Below are 18,741 nucleotides of genomic sequence, written 5' to 3' on the forward strand. Positions count from 1 at the left end.
CTCCATTACCATATATCCACAAAATCTAAAATTAGAAATCATGCTCCTCCCCTCCCTTGGATGGCCGGCTATATCCTCACTCCTAAAATGTTCGTCCTAACTTGTTCTTTCTCTTGAGAAAGGAAGACGGGAGCCCTCCTCCCTTGGCCAGCTACATCCCATCCCTTACCTCCATCACGACTCCTGACTTATTATCAAGACTTTTTCAGTGCAAGGAGAAATCCCAACAACTCGACTGCCGATATGAGAAACGACGGAACAAATATCAAGAACATGAGAACGATAAACTCTTTCCCTAACCCTATATTTCAACTCTTCCTCAATCATGGCATCATTAGTTATGAAGAATTATCCGCTTAAGCCGTATTGAGAGTTTGAGTGAGTGGATCTTTCATAGTGACTATTCTAATTGTTAAGTTAGGGATTCTCTTTGAAAACCGCACATTAGCATGGTATGATTTGATTTGATTATTTTGTGCTCCTAACATTATTATGTAATTGATTACTGATCTTAATCACCGTCTTTTTGGCTTAAATCTTTGCTAAGAACATAAGAAGGTGATAAATTTCAAAGCTCTGTTTATGTATGTGTAATTTTCTTATCCACAGCATTTGCCTATACATTAGTCCTACATCTGGATTGCTTTGATTCATTTCAGTTTTGCTATCTTTTGAAAATTCTCTTCTAATTTCAGAATACCAAATTTTGGATAAGCTGGAGAATAACTCAAAAACCATCAAAGGGGCAAGTATTATTGGTCAAGACAATGAGGCATTATCTGTCATTTTGCTTCCATTGAAGACTTGCTCGAGTGGATCTCCTACATCTTTAAGGTAAATCGGTATATGATTTTGAAAGCATCAAAAGAAAGTTGTCACCATATTTTTGATCGCCATGGGTAAATACGTTTTTTTCTCATATGTTGGAAAATGTTGGTAACCTGTGCTAATAGCAGTACGCGATTTAACGCAACGAATGAAAAATTACATTGCTTCTGATGGTTCTTCTGATAAATAAGTGTAAAAGATAGATCTTCTGGAGTGCCAAATGATTTCATATGTGAGTTTATAACTATAGGATTTCATTTACATTTCAAATCATGCCAATGAAGTTTGTTTAAGTTTAACACTCAACCTGCAGGACATAAATGCAAAAATGATTGGAATAAAAAATTAGCACATTTTAAATTTATAAAATAGTAATAAGCAAAACTTTTGTTGATTTTAAATGATAAGACAAAACCATAAGGCGGTAAAACGAGTTTAGGCCAAATCAGATGCGTAGGAGTTGAGATCCTAAAATAGTCAATTAATCTAACGTTGCATACATGGAAGGTTTTCAACAAAAATCCCTATGCTAACAATAAGATTAGTCACTATGCAAGGATCCCTCATGTAGCTCTCTAATTCACTAGGCTTTTAGCGGAGAAAATTATCATGATCGTTGTGAGTCAATCTAAAACCACAATTGAAAGTGACTAGGAAGATAGCCGAGTAGAGGAAGAGTTTACCCAAAGGAGAAGCAATACGAACCTTCAGTGCGGATGTTTGGGTGCTTGAAAGGTAGTAGACTGCAATTCACAACTCCTAGCTTTCTTAGGACAAGCAATTTGATGATCTATGGATGGTGGGCAGCAAACTAATCTCGACTGGCGTCTTTGGTCGGCAACCTGAATCTTCCGGGCAGCATATGGTGATCTCCAAGTTGCGGGACAACTTGCCGACACTGTCCAGAAATTCTGGACAACAATGCGACAACCCTAGAACTAGGGTTGGGATGGCTTCAGGAGCAAGGAGGGGAGGGGAAGGTGATGGCCGACCAATGCTAGGGAAAGTAGCTTCTTTTCAAGAGAGAAAATTGAAATTATATTTCTGATTTGACCAGTAAAGATGGGGTATTTGAAATTTGAATTTCAAATAAATAATGGAGAGAATTAATACAAACTTTCCCCTAATTAATCTTTTAATTTAAAAAGGATTTATTGGGGATTTGGAGAGAGGAAGGGGCGGGTAGGGGAGAGGGAAAACTTTGAATTCTTCCCAAAGAAAGAGGCTTGATATTTGGAAAGTATTCAAGTAGGGGACATGCATGGGGGGCCGGCGGCGTGTATGGTTTGGGGGCTTGGGGAGGAGTTATGGCTTACCAAATCAAGACCCTTTAATCGGGAAAGAGAAATTAAATCCAATTCAATTTGAATTTGATTTGGGCTTAATTTATGGGACTTTCTATTTTAGGAAATATTTCAAATTTTAAAATTGATTGACAATTTGAAATTTAGTCTCTCCAAAGTGGGAGTTATGCAAAAGGAAAGCATTGATGAGGTGTGAGATGTGAAGGGAAGGGAATTAGGGTTTGGAGGGTGGCGGCTAGGGCAATTAGTCACTTCCAATGATTTAAACGATGAATGAAAATAATAAATCAATGTTTTAGTTTAAGCAATATATTATATGATAAAGATTTAGAGCACAAAATAACCAATCAAATTGGATTTTACTTAATGTGGGTTTTTGGAAAGAAATTCCTTAATTAACATTTAAAATAGTCACTATTTAAGATCCCTCACTCTCACTCTTAATAACTGGTTAAGCAGAGAAAACTTGCATAATTTTTATAATGCCACAATTGAGAGAGACTTGGAAGAAATAAGATTTGGGAAAGAGTTCAACTTTGCCCGGATTCAGAAGAAAGTTGTCATTGAACGAGAGATTGACATTTATCAATAGTGGTTTCAAGGGAGAAGATGATTCATTCCATGTACTCTTCAACGGAGTGGTCGTTCTAAGGTTTATGTCTAAGAACGAAGACCAGAGAATGCCAATTAACCTTGATCGTTGAAAACGAAGACGTGATTATGTTCTGAATCAGCCATACATGAGGGGCAACAAACTATGGATTGGGGAACTTCTGGACATCAAACAAAGGACTTCTGAACGACGACACAACAAACGACATTTGCTGAAATTTCTGGACTGCAATTTTTATTTGTCCAGGAAATCTAGACAGCAGTTTTGCGAGGTGGAGATTCTTCCGAATCGATGTTCGGTGGAAGGTAATAAGGACTAATTCCCAGTAGAGAGGGGGAGGTAGTGGGGGCAGACCATAAAGGAAGGAGAGGGGATGTAGCTCTGAATTTTGTGTGTTGATAAAGGGAGGAAGACAATTCAAAATCTAAAATTTAATTTCAAATTTTAATATTTGGAGAGGGAAAAGTTTGAATTTGAATTCTCCACCAAGAGGGAAAGGATGGGGGGGGGGTGGCTATGCCTAGGATAGGGAGGGGTTTGGGGATGAGACTTGCCAAATCTTGTCTTCACTTGTTAAGGAAATAGGATTTAAATCCCTAATACTCAATTAAATTTAAATTGCTATGTTGGCGAACTTCACAATATTACTCGTCTCTTTAAATAGGAAGAGATTTAGGATTTGAATTAAATTGGGATTTAATTCAATGACTGTCCAAAATTATTAGACACTATATTTGGAAAGTATTTAGGTGTTTGAAAATTAGGGTTCCAAAGGAGGGGTGTGGCCGGCGGCTAGGGGAAGGATGTGGGGCTTGGGCCGGCAGCTTGGAGGGGAAGAAGAGGTTGGGGGACCGACGACTTGAAGGAGGTGGGGTTTTCTGGGCTGGCGGCTAGGAGGAAAGAATGGGTTCGTCTAGTGTTTTGGTGGAGTTTGGCCAACTGAGAAAGATGGGACATGGTGGCTGGCGGTTTAGGGTGAAGAAAGGAGAGGAGGTTGGTGGAAGAGGTGGACTCTAAGTTCGAATAGGTTTATAGACCTAAAGATTTTCCCCAAGGCTAACTAAGAGGGGGATGAATTGGTAATTTCAAAATTCTCTTAGAAATTTAGAAAATCAATTTTAGATTTAATCACAATGACATTTTCATAAAATAATTTTTTCAACCACAAAATTAAAACTTGCAGAAAATAGAAATGCAGTAAAAGTAAAGACAGAAAAACACAGAATTTTATAATGGTTCGATCCAACTAGACTTACGTCCACTCCCTGAAGACTCCCTCTTCAGGTATTGCACTATACCAAAATGACTCTCCTTTTGCTCCCACAGCAAAGCGGAGAAGCCCTTACAATAACCTCTCTTTCACCAAACCCCGGTACGACAGAGTGTCGTCATCTTTTCTCACCCTCCTGGTGACAGCAGAGAACCGGCATCCTTTCACACCCTCTTGGTGTTGGCAGAGTACCGACGTCCTTTCACACCCTCTTGGTGTCGGCAGAGTACCGGCGTCCTTTCACACCCTCCTAGTGTCGGCAGAGTACCAACGTCCTTTCTCACCCTTCTAGTGACGGCAGAGAACCGGCATCCTTTCACACCCTTCTGGTGTCGGCAGAGTATTGGATCTTCTCCAAAGATCTCTCAAGAGTCCTCAAAGAAGTAGGGAAGAGATTTGACAAACTTATAATTAAAGAGATCTTCACCTTTGGGTATTCTTGTGAACCCTTCACAAATTCCACAAGCAAGATATCTCAATCTACTGCCAAACACTCTCATTAAACACTCTCACTCTAACTCTAAAAAAAAATAGCTAAAGAAGTCTGTTCAGTTAGTTTTTAGGACCCTTATATAGAAAGGACAAGAAAAATCATCCAGAAAACTGAAAATTTCAATTTGACCGTCTTGGATCGTACAGTACGATCCTACTTCGTACGTACGAACAGTTCAAAAAATCCTTGTACGATCCTGAATGATCTAGTTTTGTACTCTGTCAGTCGTATGCACAAACTGACATCGTATAGAATGAAGAGTTCAGAATTGAACAAGTTTGTCCGGTACGATTTCGTACGAATCCATTTCATACTATGATCGTCATTTGTTCGAACCCCGCATCGTACATAAGAACTGTTTAAATCAAATCATGCTTTGTATGGTATGAACATGGACGAGCCCATTTTATACTCTGGACGTCATCTGCACGAAAATAATTTTGTACAACACGAACAAGTCAAAACATTTTCATGTTCGTATGGACGAACTAATATGCACCCATTTCGTACTCTGGACGTTGTCTGTACGAAACTAATTTCGTGCAGTAAAATCAATTAAAAAATGGTAAGTTCATTTGGGACGAACTGGTATGTATTCATTTCGTACTCTAGACGTCGTCTGTACGAATCTAACTTCGCACAGTACGAACAGTTCAATCGAAAAATTCTAAGGCATGATTCGATTAACTTTTTTATGGAGGAACACTCAGGTCAAATCATCTCGTACGATTCCAGAATCGTATAGTAACGATTAGTTTTAAAAATACAAGTTTTGACTCACTCCCCTAGTGTGTGTGCACAGTTTTCGAATTATAATCACACACTCTCTGACTCAAGAAAAAGAGGAAAAATATAGAATTTAATTACAAGAAACCTTAATCTAAACTGTCTATAAGTCTTCGGCAGTCTGAAGTATGATTTCCATGAAATATTAGTACACACAAACGAAACAAACAAGATTTTTCCAATGTGTTAAGAGAAATAGTAATCAACACAATAATATTTTGGTATCATCAAAAACTCATATGATATAAAAGCATAGATTTGAAAACTAAGTCGCAACATGGACCACGAGCCCGGATGCTTCCTGCGGCTGGTGGGTGATACGTTGCCCTCACTTAAGGACTTAGAACACTAACAAGAGCTCTCAAACTCACCAAAACACAAATGTAGGAAATTTTCTTAATAATATTCATCATCTCCTCGAAAGGAAGAGGAGGGGGTTTTAAATAGCCAAAATACAATAGCAAGATAAAAGACAAAAAGTGCCCCTAAGGGTCACAAACAACTACTCCATCAAATGAGGGTAAAAACAAAAAAACTGCGATAATAAATCAAATACACATATAATAATAATAAACTTAATACAAAATTACAAATGATAGCTCAAAAATAAAGTGGTGTGATTGTGGCTGTTGATCGTCGGCCCCTTTTCTTGTAGACTCTCCATGGTCGGATGTCCTCATCAAGTCCCTACGAGTTTAATTCCTTACAAGGCCAGATTTCATTTGTTTAATGATTCTTATCAAATTTGTTTGTTGAAGGTTAATGGGAGGGATAATTAATCATATCAGCATACGCCTATGGGAAACATGGAACCAACTCATAAAGTCATTACAAAATGGGGGTTAATATTTGGGTTGTGTCTTATTTGCTATCTAAGCTTCTTTTAAAAATATGACCCAAAACCACAAACTCTCTTAGAGGAGCTGGGTTTGAACTTTTGGAGCCCACACCAAAAACCACCTCCCAAACAAGCCCAAGGTAATAAATCTAGTGCCATTGTCTAAGGAAAATCTTCCAATGTCTACCGCTTACATCAACTACATATAAGAACATAACCAACAAAACCACACAATCATCCTAATGCAGCCATCTTAATTCTTTTGAGAACTTAACCTAAATTATATAATGGTTAACACCATCCCATATCATATTAACTTACATGAAAATTTGAAATGCAATACATCCCTTTGTATTTTTGTATGTGTGTATCTTCATGTTTGTGTGTGTGAAGTAATGGCATATAAGATTAGAGAGTCATCTTAGATGGTTTGGTCACATAAAATGGCAGCCTTCCGATGACCCGATTAGGAGAGTAGATGTATTAAATTTGGCCTATGTTAAGAAAGGTAAAGGTAGATCTAAGTAGACTTGGTTATAAAATATTAGAAATGACTTTTTTTTAAGATTTAAATGAGAATTTGACTCTTAACATGGCACAATGGAGAAAAAGGATTCATGTAACCGACCCCATATAGTGGGATAAAGGCTTGTTGTTGTTGTTGTTGTTGTTGTTGTTGTGTGTGAAGTAATATAATGAGATGGGCATTGAAAAGTAGATAAGATGCCTCAATTGTGAACTTTTCAATGTATGGTTAGTCTGAATAATTGTGGCCCATATAAGACAGATATTTATGCGTTTTAAGAGAGAGGTGTTGATGAGCGCTTATTTTCTTCTTTGAACTGTGAGAAGGATGAGAGGGAGAAAGTTTGGTAGGAAGATAAAAATCTTGTAAAGTGTGAAAAATTGATCTAGTACTCTAATTTTCTAGAGTCTTGGTTGTTAGGTTATTTAATTTTCGGAAGTCTTGGTTGTTAGATCAACGAGAGAGGGAGAAGGATTTAATGTGTTCGTTGAAGGGATTTTACCCAAAGGAGTTAGTAAGGTACTCTTTCGAGAGAGAGATAGAGCTCGAGTTAGTAACAAAATCCTGTTAAAATTTAATATTAAATTAAAATGTTGTTTTTAAGCCTAAACTTTGAAAACATAGCGAAGTTCATTCTCAGTTGTTCGTTTGTTTTTATTTCTAAATGTTTGGTAATGTATCCATCTATACAGGTCACAAGGCAGAAAAGGCTCGTTCTGGAAATTCATTTAATAATAATTCATTTGTGAATGGTTATCATATAAAACGCATTTGAAATCTAAGTAGGTCCTTGCGCTAGCTTATTTATTGACATCCCATAGTTCTTATTTTTGTTGTACTTATGCATTGTTTATAGGTCACTGATCTTCATGTATGTTTGTCCCTATTGAATATTGACAGGGATTTAAATATTGATTACGTAAACCAGTCAATCAGAATTATCTCCAATTTAATAGCAGCTGGAGTGCAGCAGTCTTCTGCCGCGCTTGATGACATTTTAAGTGTGCTACTTGACTTTACAAATTTCATTGTCAAACTGAAGCTTTCTGACGCCCATGGATTAATAATAAAGGTACCCACAAATTTAAGATAAATGTGTTTGTTTCCTCTGAATCTCGTTTTCTTTCTATGTTTATTAATTATTTAATTAGTTGAAAAATCCGGTGCTTTGATGAACTTTCACTAGGGTAAAGTGCTGCCAGCTTCATGAGCATCCGCCCACTTTCATCCATGTAATGTTGAATAGGCTAACCTACATGCTTTTAATGCAGAGCCTATCAATTTTAAAAAAGTTATTGGATAACAATGGAAGCGGAGTCAGAAGTTCTTATGCTAGACATTGGGTTGCCCTCAGCAGACTATATTCACAGGTAACTCCTTGCTATCTAGAGCAATTGAATCAGCAGTGCATTTTTTTTCATACATTCCTCATCGAAGCAGATTTTGATCATAGTCAAGGACACATCTGGAAGAATTTTCTACGAGTCTACTGCCTGCATTGCAATAATGTTATCTCGAGTTGCTTTGGGATTTAAAAAATCAGAGGCAATTGACGTTCCTGAGAAGGTTTCTGCTACGTTTTCTCAAGAGGAAATTCTCATTCAAATAGTTGATAATGCCCGAACTTCAGGAATTGTGGAGGCTTTGTGTGAATGTTTAGTAGTTTCAGGATCTAGTCTTATGTCAGGATCTTCAAATATGGTGCCTGCTGCATGTGAAGCTTGCAAGGCTATTTGGTATCTGGTTGAAGCATTGGAGATTAATTCAATGAGTCCACCAAGTTATTTTTTTCCATTGAATGATTCTCGTTCTAAGTCTGTGTTCCAAAATGATATGCAGACGGAAAAACAAGGCTTATTATCTCATACAGAAGCAGCTAATGTGATTGAAATGATCAGGAAATGGTTCCTTCAGTCAAAAGCTATGCAGACTGCCTTTTATTATTGTTTCCACAATGGTTTAGAGTCGGCTCTTCTTGCTGGTCTTCAGGTGACTTTATTTTCTTACGTTGGCCTTCCCTCTAGTCATAAGCGCATATGGAGAATATGGTTCTTTTTGTAGTGTTTTACAAGGATTCATATTTTTCATAACCCTTCATCAGGTGCACTACATGTTGTTGAAAGTATCCTATTATATTCCCGCTTTTCTCTTTCTATCTCCTATCTCAAAGAAATTCTTACTTCCACGTTGGAATCTTGCCCATAACCACGATGAAGTCAATTTCCTCATCTTTAATGGAGAGCTGCACTATGTGGGAGAGGCTTACATGGAGTAGAGGAAGTGACTGGGATGGGTTTTCATGACAGGGAGATCTTGTTTCTCCTGAAGGGGAATTGTGGCACTGTGCTTTAGAAGTTGGCTATTTTTTCCATTGGTTTTTTCCCCTCTGTTTTCTTTTTTTCCGATTTTCATGTTCTTTGAAATATTTTTTTATTGGTTTTCCAGGGAAATGAAATATAGCAGCTGAAACTGGTAATAGTAGGAAGAACATTTCCTAGCTTGTTTCTAGGTTGTGATTTCTCTCCAAACCTAGTGAGCATCTCCAAGGATGGGCATTTTTCTTTTTTTTGCTCTCTCATGTTTTTCTTGATTAGAGATTAGTAAGAGTATCAATTCCTCTAAAGGCTTATACTAGTTTTTTTTTTCTTTTTTAAAATGCACTTAGAAAGAGACCCTTGTAGGCTGAAGGATTGTTAGCCTTTGATGTTCTGCTGATGTAGATCCATGGTGAGGAGGAAAAGGAAATAGATGGGTCTAGGGAAAACATGAGTGGTGAGGAAATAGATTGGTCAAGGGAGGACATGAGTGGTGAGGCATCTTAGAGAGAGAGAGAGAAAGAGAGATTTTGTAATTTGATAAAGGCGTTTGATATACAAATGGAGAAGGGTGATCATACATATGTAGAGATAAATGAGAGTTGTAGTGATGATGATAGTGAAGATGGAGATTATGAGTGTATTGAATTATATGACTGAAGAATTTCATGACAGTGATTATCAGATGCAAGAATATAATAATTTGTTTGAAAATAATCTAGATCATTACGTTGATTTGCAGAGACTTAGGATAAACAAAAATAGACCATTTAATTTTTTTGATGGATATTCTACTAAAATTTTAAAGGGACAAGAAATGTCTTTTTTTGTAATTACAAAAACTGGAAGATGATCAAAGACTAACGGAAATATTGTCTTTTGTAATGGCAAAAACTACTTCATTTGGTTGTTTGATAATATACTTTTATTGAATAGATTGATTTTTTTTTGTGCGAGGAACTTATGGTTAGAAAATATTAGAAATGCCTTTTCTTTATTAGATTTAAATGAGATTTTAATTCTTAATAGGACACAATGGAAAAAAAATAGTCATGTAGCAAAGCCCACATGGTGGAATAAAGGCTTGATGATGTTGTTGTGAGGAACTTTTGCTAAGATGTATGAACTTCTCAAATGTCACACCACATTTTGACCTCCCCTTACAGTCAACCTGGAGTATAACAGAGAAGGAAAATCTAAACATACCCCTTCTTACTGACACTCATTTTGAACTGCTTCTATCAGAATCAAATGAGTAAAAAGTAATTCATTTAGGATTTCTTAATCTATTAAGTTTTATACTTAAGAACAAGAAGCATGTAATATACCTTAAATAAATCTCAAATATAATGCACATCTCCAAAGAAATTCAGAGCTTTGCTTAACTTTTAAAATTTACTTACATACTTAAAAGTGTTTGTATAGCTCATCTATTTGTACACTTCAAAGTATATGTACACAAAAAAGTTTAATCCCCTTTTTCTCTATTTGCCTATTGGCTTATTCCTCTTTCATGTAGTACAATCATTGCTAATATGCTAGGACTCAATAAATACGCAAGCAATGTATAAAAAATCAGAATGAACATAATGACAACTAATGTAAAACACATGTAAATTTCTATATTAAATATAAGAAATACGTAACATCGCTTTCTGTTTTGTTTAGTGCTCAACATCTTTATATAAGTCATAGGATTACTATAAACTTTTGCACCCTTCCAATTTTCCAATTCAAGGTTTGGTCCAAATTCCCAACTTTTAGAATTGAAGCTACTCTCTCATTCAAGGATGGGTCTGAATTCCTAACTTTTAGAATTTTGAGAGTGAACTTACCTCGTCAACTCCTTCGACTTTGCTTGCATGGGCATATCTCACATATATGACTTATTTTGCTTTCCTAATATCATTTCTTTTTAACCATCATAACATATGTTATTGTAGTCATTACTCTATGAATCAACATATTCTTACATGTTCATACATGAATAAACTGAAATAAGTCCTATTGTAAACTGAAATTGTGTTAATGCTAGGGCGTCCCCTGGAAGCGACGCGCTGTATGGCCTGAATACAGTGACAAGTGTGCAAGGGCCGCTGCACCGGCGCCCGGGTGCAGTGTTAAATAGGCAAGGGTTCCCACGTTGTTGTTGTAAATATAGCAAATATGAATTTGCAATTAGATAAAACTTTTACCAATTCGTATAGCATCGTTTGGGTATCTCAGCTCATTTTTCCGATTAGTCGGATGAACTGGTTCACCTAAAGTACTCCGACTCTTTTTCCTTTTATATACCATCTCAATTACACTCTTCTTCATTCAATCCAACCCCCTTTACTCTCTTCCCTGATTTCTAAAATTAGTTGTAGCAACTTTCAGCCCCTCCACATGTTGCCTCCAGCAATTTCCAGAGAACAAAAAGACTTATGGGTGACAGGAATGAAGGGAAACTACACACATCAACTGCTTTCCAGTAATTTCAGCAGCCCAACAGCAAACTACAGGAGTTCAACATCAAATTACAGCAGTCCTTTACCTATTTTTCCTTCACTATTTCCTGAATTCAGCATTTAGCAGCAGCAGTCTTTCTTTTTTTTTTTGAAAGATGCAAAGATGCATTAAAAATAAAATAAGCAAAGATACAAACTAACGTGAGACTGCTATACTATCACATTCTTCTTTTAATAAATCAATAAAAGAAGACGGAAGATAGCTCTCACCAAAAAAGTCCCAAATAAAATCATAAGAACAAGTACGTTAGCACAATAATCGGCTAACTTATTACAATTACGATTAACCCAATGAAAGAAAACATTATTGAACTCACCAAGGAAAGAGAAGTCTTCTTCTTCCATGCTCCAACCCTTCATCTTCGGTTTGCTATACAGCTTATGAAGAAAAAGGATGACATTCTTATTATCACCTTCCACAATAATGCCTTTGACATCTTGCAGCCTACCGTGCAATACTTCTTTGATAGCTGAGAAAGCCAAGAGCTCAAGTTGAGCAATGTCCCAATGCACCTTACTTTTACCAAAGGCTAAGATAAATCTACCTTTACAATCTCTTACAATACCACCAATGCCTGCTATATAATTATCTTTTAAGGAAGCATCAAAGTTTATTTTGATCCACTCGGGAGGAGGAGGTTGTCATTTGTCTGTACATAGTCCAAAGGACTGATTAACAACCCAGTGATCCGAAAGTGGAGAGCTTAGTTTAGCAGATCCAAGAAAAGCAAGAGTTGAAGCAGCGATTATGATGTTACTGTCACTGGATTTTCCATGCTTAACCTTGTTTCTATTATTCCATATAAACCAAAGCAGCGTCAGGTAGATCCTAACTAACATTATATTTGAATTCTTTAATCTCCTAAGACAAAGCAAGCAATCATCCCAATTCCTAAAAATTGGAATCTGGAATCCCCAGCTCCTTAAAATTTCAAGAACCTTCAAAAGTTTAGAACAAGTAGAAGAAACATGGTTCACATCTTCAATTTCAGCACAGCCCCAAGGACACAAGCTAGAACCCGATAATCTCCTCTTGAATAGAAAAAATTTTGTTGGAATGGCGTCTCTGTACAGCCTCCAAATGAAGAGTTCTACCCGGGCATTCAATTTCACTTTATATAACCAAGAAGCTAGATCATCATTTTGATAGCCTTTGAAACAATCCTCCACTAGTAATGCAGCAATAGATTTTCTTGTCAATTGCAGCTTCAGCTCCATACAGTCAAATTGAGAGTTCTGTGCAATTTGAATATTGCAAATCATCTTCAACAAGTCTCCACCAAAGTGCAAGCTCAATTTATCAACGTCCCAACTACCCTCAAGAATGAAGTAATCAAGGGTTGTATTCTCATCAACCAATACCCCAACAAACGTAGGCCATTTGTTTAAACTCAGATCCAAAATCCAAGTATCTTCTAACACATTGATCTTGGAACCATCACCCACCTTCCATCTAACAAAATTTCTAAGAGCTTTCCATCAACAACAACAACAACAACAACATCAAGCCTTTATCCCACTACGTGGGGTCGGCTACATGAATCCTTTTTCTCCATTGTGTCCTATTAAAAGCCAAATTCTCGTTTAAATCTAATAAAGAAAGGTCATTCATAATATTTTCTAACCAAGTCTTTTTAGGTCTACCCCTACCTTTCTTAACACAAGTCAAATCTAATACCTCTACTCTCCTAACTGGGTCGTCGGAAGGCCGCCTTTTTATGTGACCAAACCATCTAAGGCGACTCTCTCTAATCTTATCTTCTACTGGAGCTACTCCAACCTTTTCACGTATATGCTCATTTCGTATCCTATCTCTAAGGGTAAAGCCACTCATCCATCTAAGCATCCTCATCTCTGCCACACTTAACTTAGTATTATGCTTCTCTTTTAATGGCCAACATTCGGCACCATAAAGCATTGCAGGCCTCACTACCATCTTATAGAATTTTCCCTTAAGTTTGAGGGGTACATTTCTATCACATAACAAGCCCGATGCATTCCGCCACTTCAACCATCCAACTTGAATTCTGCTGATAATATCCCCATCTATTTCACCATCACTCTGAACAATAGATCCAAGATACCTAAAACGTGTACTCTTATTAATGACTTGATCGCCCAAAGTCACAATCCCCTCACTAGGACTATTACTGCTAAAATTACACTCCATATATTCCGTTTTAGATCTACTCAAGCGAAAACCTTTAGACTCTAAGGTTGACCTCCATAATTCAAGTTTACCTTCAACTCCCTCTCTAGTCTTATCAACAAGAAGAATATCATCAGCAAAAAGCATACACCAAGGTACATCATCTTGCAAATGTCTAGTGAGAACATCCATGACTAAAACAAAAAGATATGGGCTTAAGGCTGATCCTTGATGTAACCCAACCGAAATAGGGAAATACTTGGTCAAACCACCTTGTGTTTGAACACAAGTAATAGCTCCTGCATACATATCTTTAATGATTTGAATATAAGCATTATTAACTCCTTTCTTTTCAAGAACTCTCCATAGCACTTCTCTTGGAACTTTATCATATGCTTTTTATAAATCAATAAATATCATATGTAGATCCTCCTTATTTCCTCTATATTTTTCCATCAAACCTCTGAATAAATGTATGGCTTCCATAGTCGACCTACCCGACATGAATCCAAAGTGATTTTGAGAAGCATCAATATCACGCGGTAGCTATATATATATATATATATATATTTAAATGACTTCATGTAATATATCTTTTTCTTTTTATAAAAAATGATCTCATTCAACTGCATATATATTTTGTTTTCTCTTAAAAAATTAATTTGAATAAATGCAATACACAAATTTAAAACCATTAGCATTATGAAAGAACAAAAAAAATCAATTTCTTTCATTACAATGTATTTAAAATAAAACAAATTTGTTAAAGAAATTTATTAAAAAAAATAAACTTGATGGCACTTGCATACAAGCTTACTAGTTTCGCATGCGAAAATATGGTTAGTAGAAAATTAGATTTATTAAGAAGTTCAAATTTTTTTCCAAAAATACCCTTGCTTTTTAATACCATTGACTCCAACATCCTTTAGATGTTGGGACCATTTTGGTCCTTATTAAAAGTGTTAGAATTGAGATTTTTGTATAATATAGGAATTTTTTGATCTTTTAGAAATCGGGAGATCATTTTGATCATTCTCTCTCCCCATGTCCTTATGCGTAAAGTGGAAGATGGGTTGCCACAGTGGCCATGTAGGCTAGCTAGTGTGTAGACGGTTGTTCCCTTGTTAGCAAAGCCTCTTTTAGTTGGCGTTGTAAACATTGAGGATTATATCCATGGTTGGGACATGAAGGTGTATTTTATTCTGAAAAAAAATGGTGCATCATTCAATTTAGGACTTGTAAGCCATTTCACAAGCCAAATAAAAAAAAAACTGATATAGTTCATTGAAAAGGAATCCTGTGCTTTTTATGCCTTAATGAATTAACGTAGTTTCCCTGATACTTTTATTGTACTTGGTTCTTTTGGCCCACGTCTTCTCACTAAAATATTGTCTTTGTTGATCTTGCATTTTTTTGAGGTCATCTGACATATCAGATAGCGCATTAACTTAATTTCTCTAAGATTGTATGTTTAGTGTGGCTTTGTCCATGTCAGATGGAATACTCTTTATTTTCTATTTTTAGGGAATCTAGCTTTGTTTGATGAGGGAAAGGCTCCGTTTCAATTAATTTTATATGTTTTCTATGTGCAATATTTGACACATTAAAATCTCTTTTCAGCTTATATCAAGGATGTGTCTGCCAAATATTGATGTGTGCAATGTGCTTTGTGGCCTGCAAAATTCAAATAATAATGACAAGGTAGATGCTGGTGGGGACGGAACCATAATCTCTGACATATTCTCCTTATTGTCACTGTGTGCTCCTTACATCAATAATAATGAATCAAGAGAGGAACACAATAAGAAATGTAGACTTTCCAATCCGCATGGCATAGTTCTACATTGTTGCATTGCCTTGTCTTCCATCGCTTACTGCTTAAAGTCAGATGGAAAATTTTCAGCATCTTATATGCTTACAAGTTCCCAAAAGAAACAACGAATTCGTCTATCAGTGCTTGCACATCTATGTTCTTCTGATGATAGGGCCCTAGATTCAATTCAATTGCATTGTGCATCAGCCATGCTGGCTTTATCAGCAATTACTTGTCTTGAATGCGTCTGTGCTTCAAAATCGTCCATAAGTGAGGTAGCACTAACTTTACTTCCTCCGATGGCAACACTTCGTACCCATCTCAAACTTTGGTTAGCTGATGAAATGGGGATACAATTCAATGATATGTGGTCATTGATCTTGTGTCATGGCCTTAAGGATGGTTGTCTCGGGTTGTTGGATGCTAGATTGAAATGGGGTGGACCACTTGCCATGGAACAAGCATGTTCAAATGATATTCCACAACTTCTTATTTGTTTGTTAGCTCATGGCCCTAAGAAAGACCCTTCAGATATAAATAATGCTGCAAAGATTCATGCAGGTTTATCACCAATGGGAGTTGTATGGGCACTTTCTTCCCTGTGCCATTGCCTCCCCGGTGGTGTTTTTAGGGAGACATTGTTTAGGAGAGACCATGTGAAGCTCATTGTTGATCTCATATCTGATGCACATATTAAGTTATTAAGATGTTGGAGAGGGTTTGGTGGAGGAAATAATGGAGTTAGAGATCTTCTGAATTCAGTGGTAGATCTCTTTGCATTTCCCTTCATTGTTGTTCAGAGCTCCCCGAGTATGCCCCCAACTTCTGCATCCATAAATAGTGGCTACCTTCTGAACATCGATTCACCTGGTAGGAGAATGGGTGTCGAAAGTAGGGAAATGGTGAAGTCCATTGAGGCTAACATGTCTCATTATATTCAGATTCTTCTTGAGGTAAAACGCTACATTTGTTTTCCTACTGCTTGTCAAAATACTTCGGCTAACAAATTGTTTTCTTGCTAGGCTGGTGTTCCTTGCAGTATTCTTGGATGCTTGGATTTTATGGATTCCAAAGATCTAGCCAAGCCAGTAGCTTTTTTTGCTAAAATGGTTGCATATCGTCCCTTGGCATTGCAGCTTGTTAGAGAAGGTTTGTTGAGTTCAAATTTGGCTAAAAGGTTGCTTGGGGGATTGAGCCCTAAGGCAGTTATGCTTGACTTTCTCATGATTGTTTCTGACCTTGCTCGGATGTCGAAGGTAAATCTCCCACAGAGCGCCTTTATCTCTCATGTTTATGCTATAATTATAATTTGCTCATCCTAAGCACTTATCACAGAATAGGACAAGCCTTGCAGCAATTTGATGCCACACTTTTTAATATTTTACTTAACTTTACACTCGTGGAAGTGGTGGGCAGTTTTATTTTTCTGGAGTGAGGCTAATGACAAGCTTCATTGCAGGACTTCTATGAACCCATAGATAAGGCTTGTTTGCTTGGTCACTTGAAAGACTATTTATGCAGTGAGGATGCTGATTTACGTTCCAAAGCTTGCAGTGCCATTGGAAACATGTGTCGCCACAGTGACTACTTTTATAAATCTCTTGTGAGTGTCATTTTATACATCCACAAAGTCTTTTCAGTCGTCACAACTGACAAATTTTTTTTGTACCATATTTTTTCTAGGCGATGCATGAGATTGTGGATCTCCTTATTGATAGATGTTCTGATCCGGACAAACGTACTAGAAAGTTTGCCTGTTTTGCTGTAAGTGTCCTCCAGATCTGATTACTTGTTGGTTTAATTGTTTTGCACCTTTGGTGTATTGGCTTTTGTGGAAGAAATTATAATATAGTTAGAGATTTCCTTGGATGACCTTTATGTCTTCATATGGTTTTCGGCTTATTTATGATTCTATTGTCTTTGGTATACTTTTTTCTCTTAATACCCTTTGCTGATTGATTGTCTCTAGTTATCAAGGGTTTGGATTAAATGACAGGCATGAATAATAGCTTGTAAAAATGACTTTGATTTAACTAAAGTTAGTTTCTCATTTTCTTCAACTGGTATGGAGTTGCTAAATTTAACAAAGGTTGGCAATTAAACTATGAATCATAGTTTACTAATACTCTTTGATTTCTTCTCTCTAGGTTGGAAATGCTGCATACCACAGTGATGCTCTTTATGTTCAGCTGAGGAGATCTATACCTCAACTCACCAAGCTTCTGCTATCAACAGATGAAGATAAAACCAAAGGGAATGCAGCTGGCGCATTAAGCAATCTTGTGCGCAACTCCAACCTACTCTGCAAAGACATTGAGAAGGAGGGAGCAATACAGGTTTGTATTCTACTCTTTGTGCCACATATTGCCTTCTGATGACCCGGTTAGAAAAGTTGAGGTATTAGATTTGACTTATGTTAAGAAAGGTAGAGGTAGACTTAAAAAGACTTGGTTAGAAATTTTATTAATGACTTTTGATGACCCGATTAGAAAAGTTGAGGTATTAGATTTGACTTATGTTAAGAAAGGTAGAGGTAAATCTAAAAAGATTTGGTTAGAAAATATTAGAAATGATCTTTCTTTATTAGATTTAAATGAGAATTTGACTTTTAACAGCGCACAATGACAAAAAAGGATCATGTAGCCGTCCCCACATAGTGGGACAAATGCTTGATGTTATTGTTGTTGTTGTACTGTTGCTTAACTGTACTTTACATTTTGATAGTAAACATTTAATGGACTTTGAAAAAAAAAATGGTGGGTTTTAATTTCATGGAAACACAGTACCTGTTTGCTTTAGCGTTCAAGAAATCTTATGAATTTATTTATTTATTTGGATATGTTCATTTCTTTGCTTGTTATTGCATCCAACAAGACCTTTTTCTCAGGCTTTGATAAAGTTGGTGAGTGATTACTCCACTGTTGCGTTAAGCCCAAGCAGAAGAGATGCAATCACCGAATCACCTCTAAAGATCGTACTCTTTGCTTTGGGGAAAATGTGTGACCACACGATTTGCAGACGAGCGCTCCGATCATTAAATTCTGCTCCCCTCTTCACACAACTGAAACGCTCACCTGATTCAATTATTGCCGAGTATGCTTCAATCATTCTTACCAAATCATCTCAGGCTTGATGGGTAGGTTTTTATTTGAGGAATGCAATTTCTTTCTTGTCTACTTGCTATCACATGTACATATAAAACAAAATGTGCAGAACAATCAATTTTGATAGTTTGTTCTTGAGCTATTCATATTTTTTTGCCAGCGCCCTCCAAATTCATTAAAAGTTAGAAATGA

The 18,741-nt window shown here is 36.6% G+C and overlaps 1 protein-coding gene across 2 annotated transcripts in view; it reads left to right on the forward strand.

The window, feature by feature from the left end:
• Positions 1-18,741, forward strand: part of LOC110091966 (serine/threonine-protein kinase TIO) — a 60,446-nt gene extending 41,705 nt beyond the window's left edge. For both annotated transcript variants that reach the window (XM_020816282.2, XM_020816287.2), the window contains exons 14-23: positions 696-834; positions 7,559-7,730; positions 7,930-8,028; positions 8,099-8,647; positions 15,253-16,398; positions 16,468-16,701; positions 16,905-17,048; positions 17,129-17,209; positions 17,593-17,781; positions 18,333-18,741. In XM_020816282.2, the coding sequence (XP_020671941.1) occupies positions 696-834; positions 7,559-7,730; positions 7,930-8,028; positions 8,099-8,647; positions 15,253-16,398; positions 16,468-16,701; positions 16,905-17,048; positions 17,129-17,209; positions 17,593-17,781; positions 18,333-18,578 (2,999 nt within the window). In that variant the 3' untranslated portion in view covers positions 18,579-18,741. The remainder of the gene's footprint in view (positions 1-695; positions 835-7,558; positions 7,731-7,929; positions 8,029-8,098; positions 8,648-15,252; positions 16,399-16,467; positions 16,702-16,904; positions 17,049-17,128; positions 17,210-17,592; positions 17,782-18,332) is intronic.

Source organism: Dendrobium catenatum, unplaced genomic scaffold, assembly GCF_001605985.2.
Source record: "Dendrobium catenatum unplaced genomic scaffold, ASM160598v2 fragScaff_scaffold_743, whole genome shotgun sequence".
Lineage (NCBI taxonomy): Eukaryota > Viridiplantae > Streptophyta > Magnoliopsida > Asparagales > Orchidaceae > Dendrobium > Dendrobium catenatum.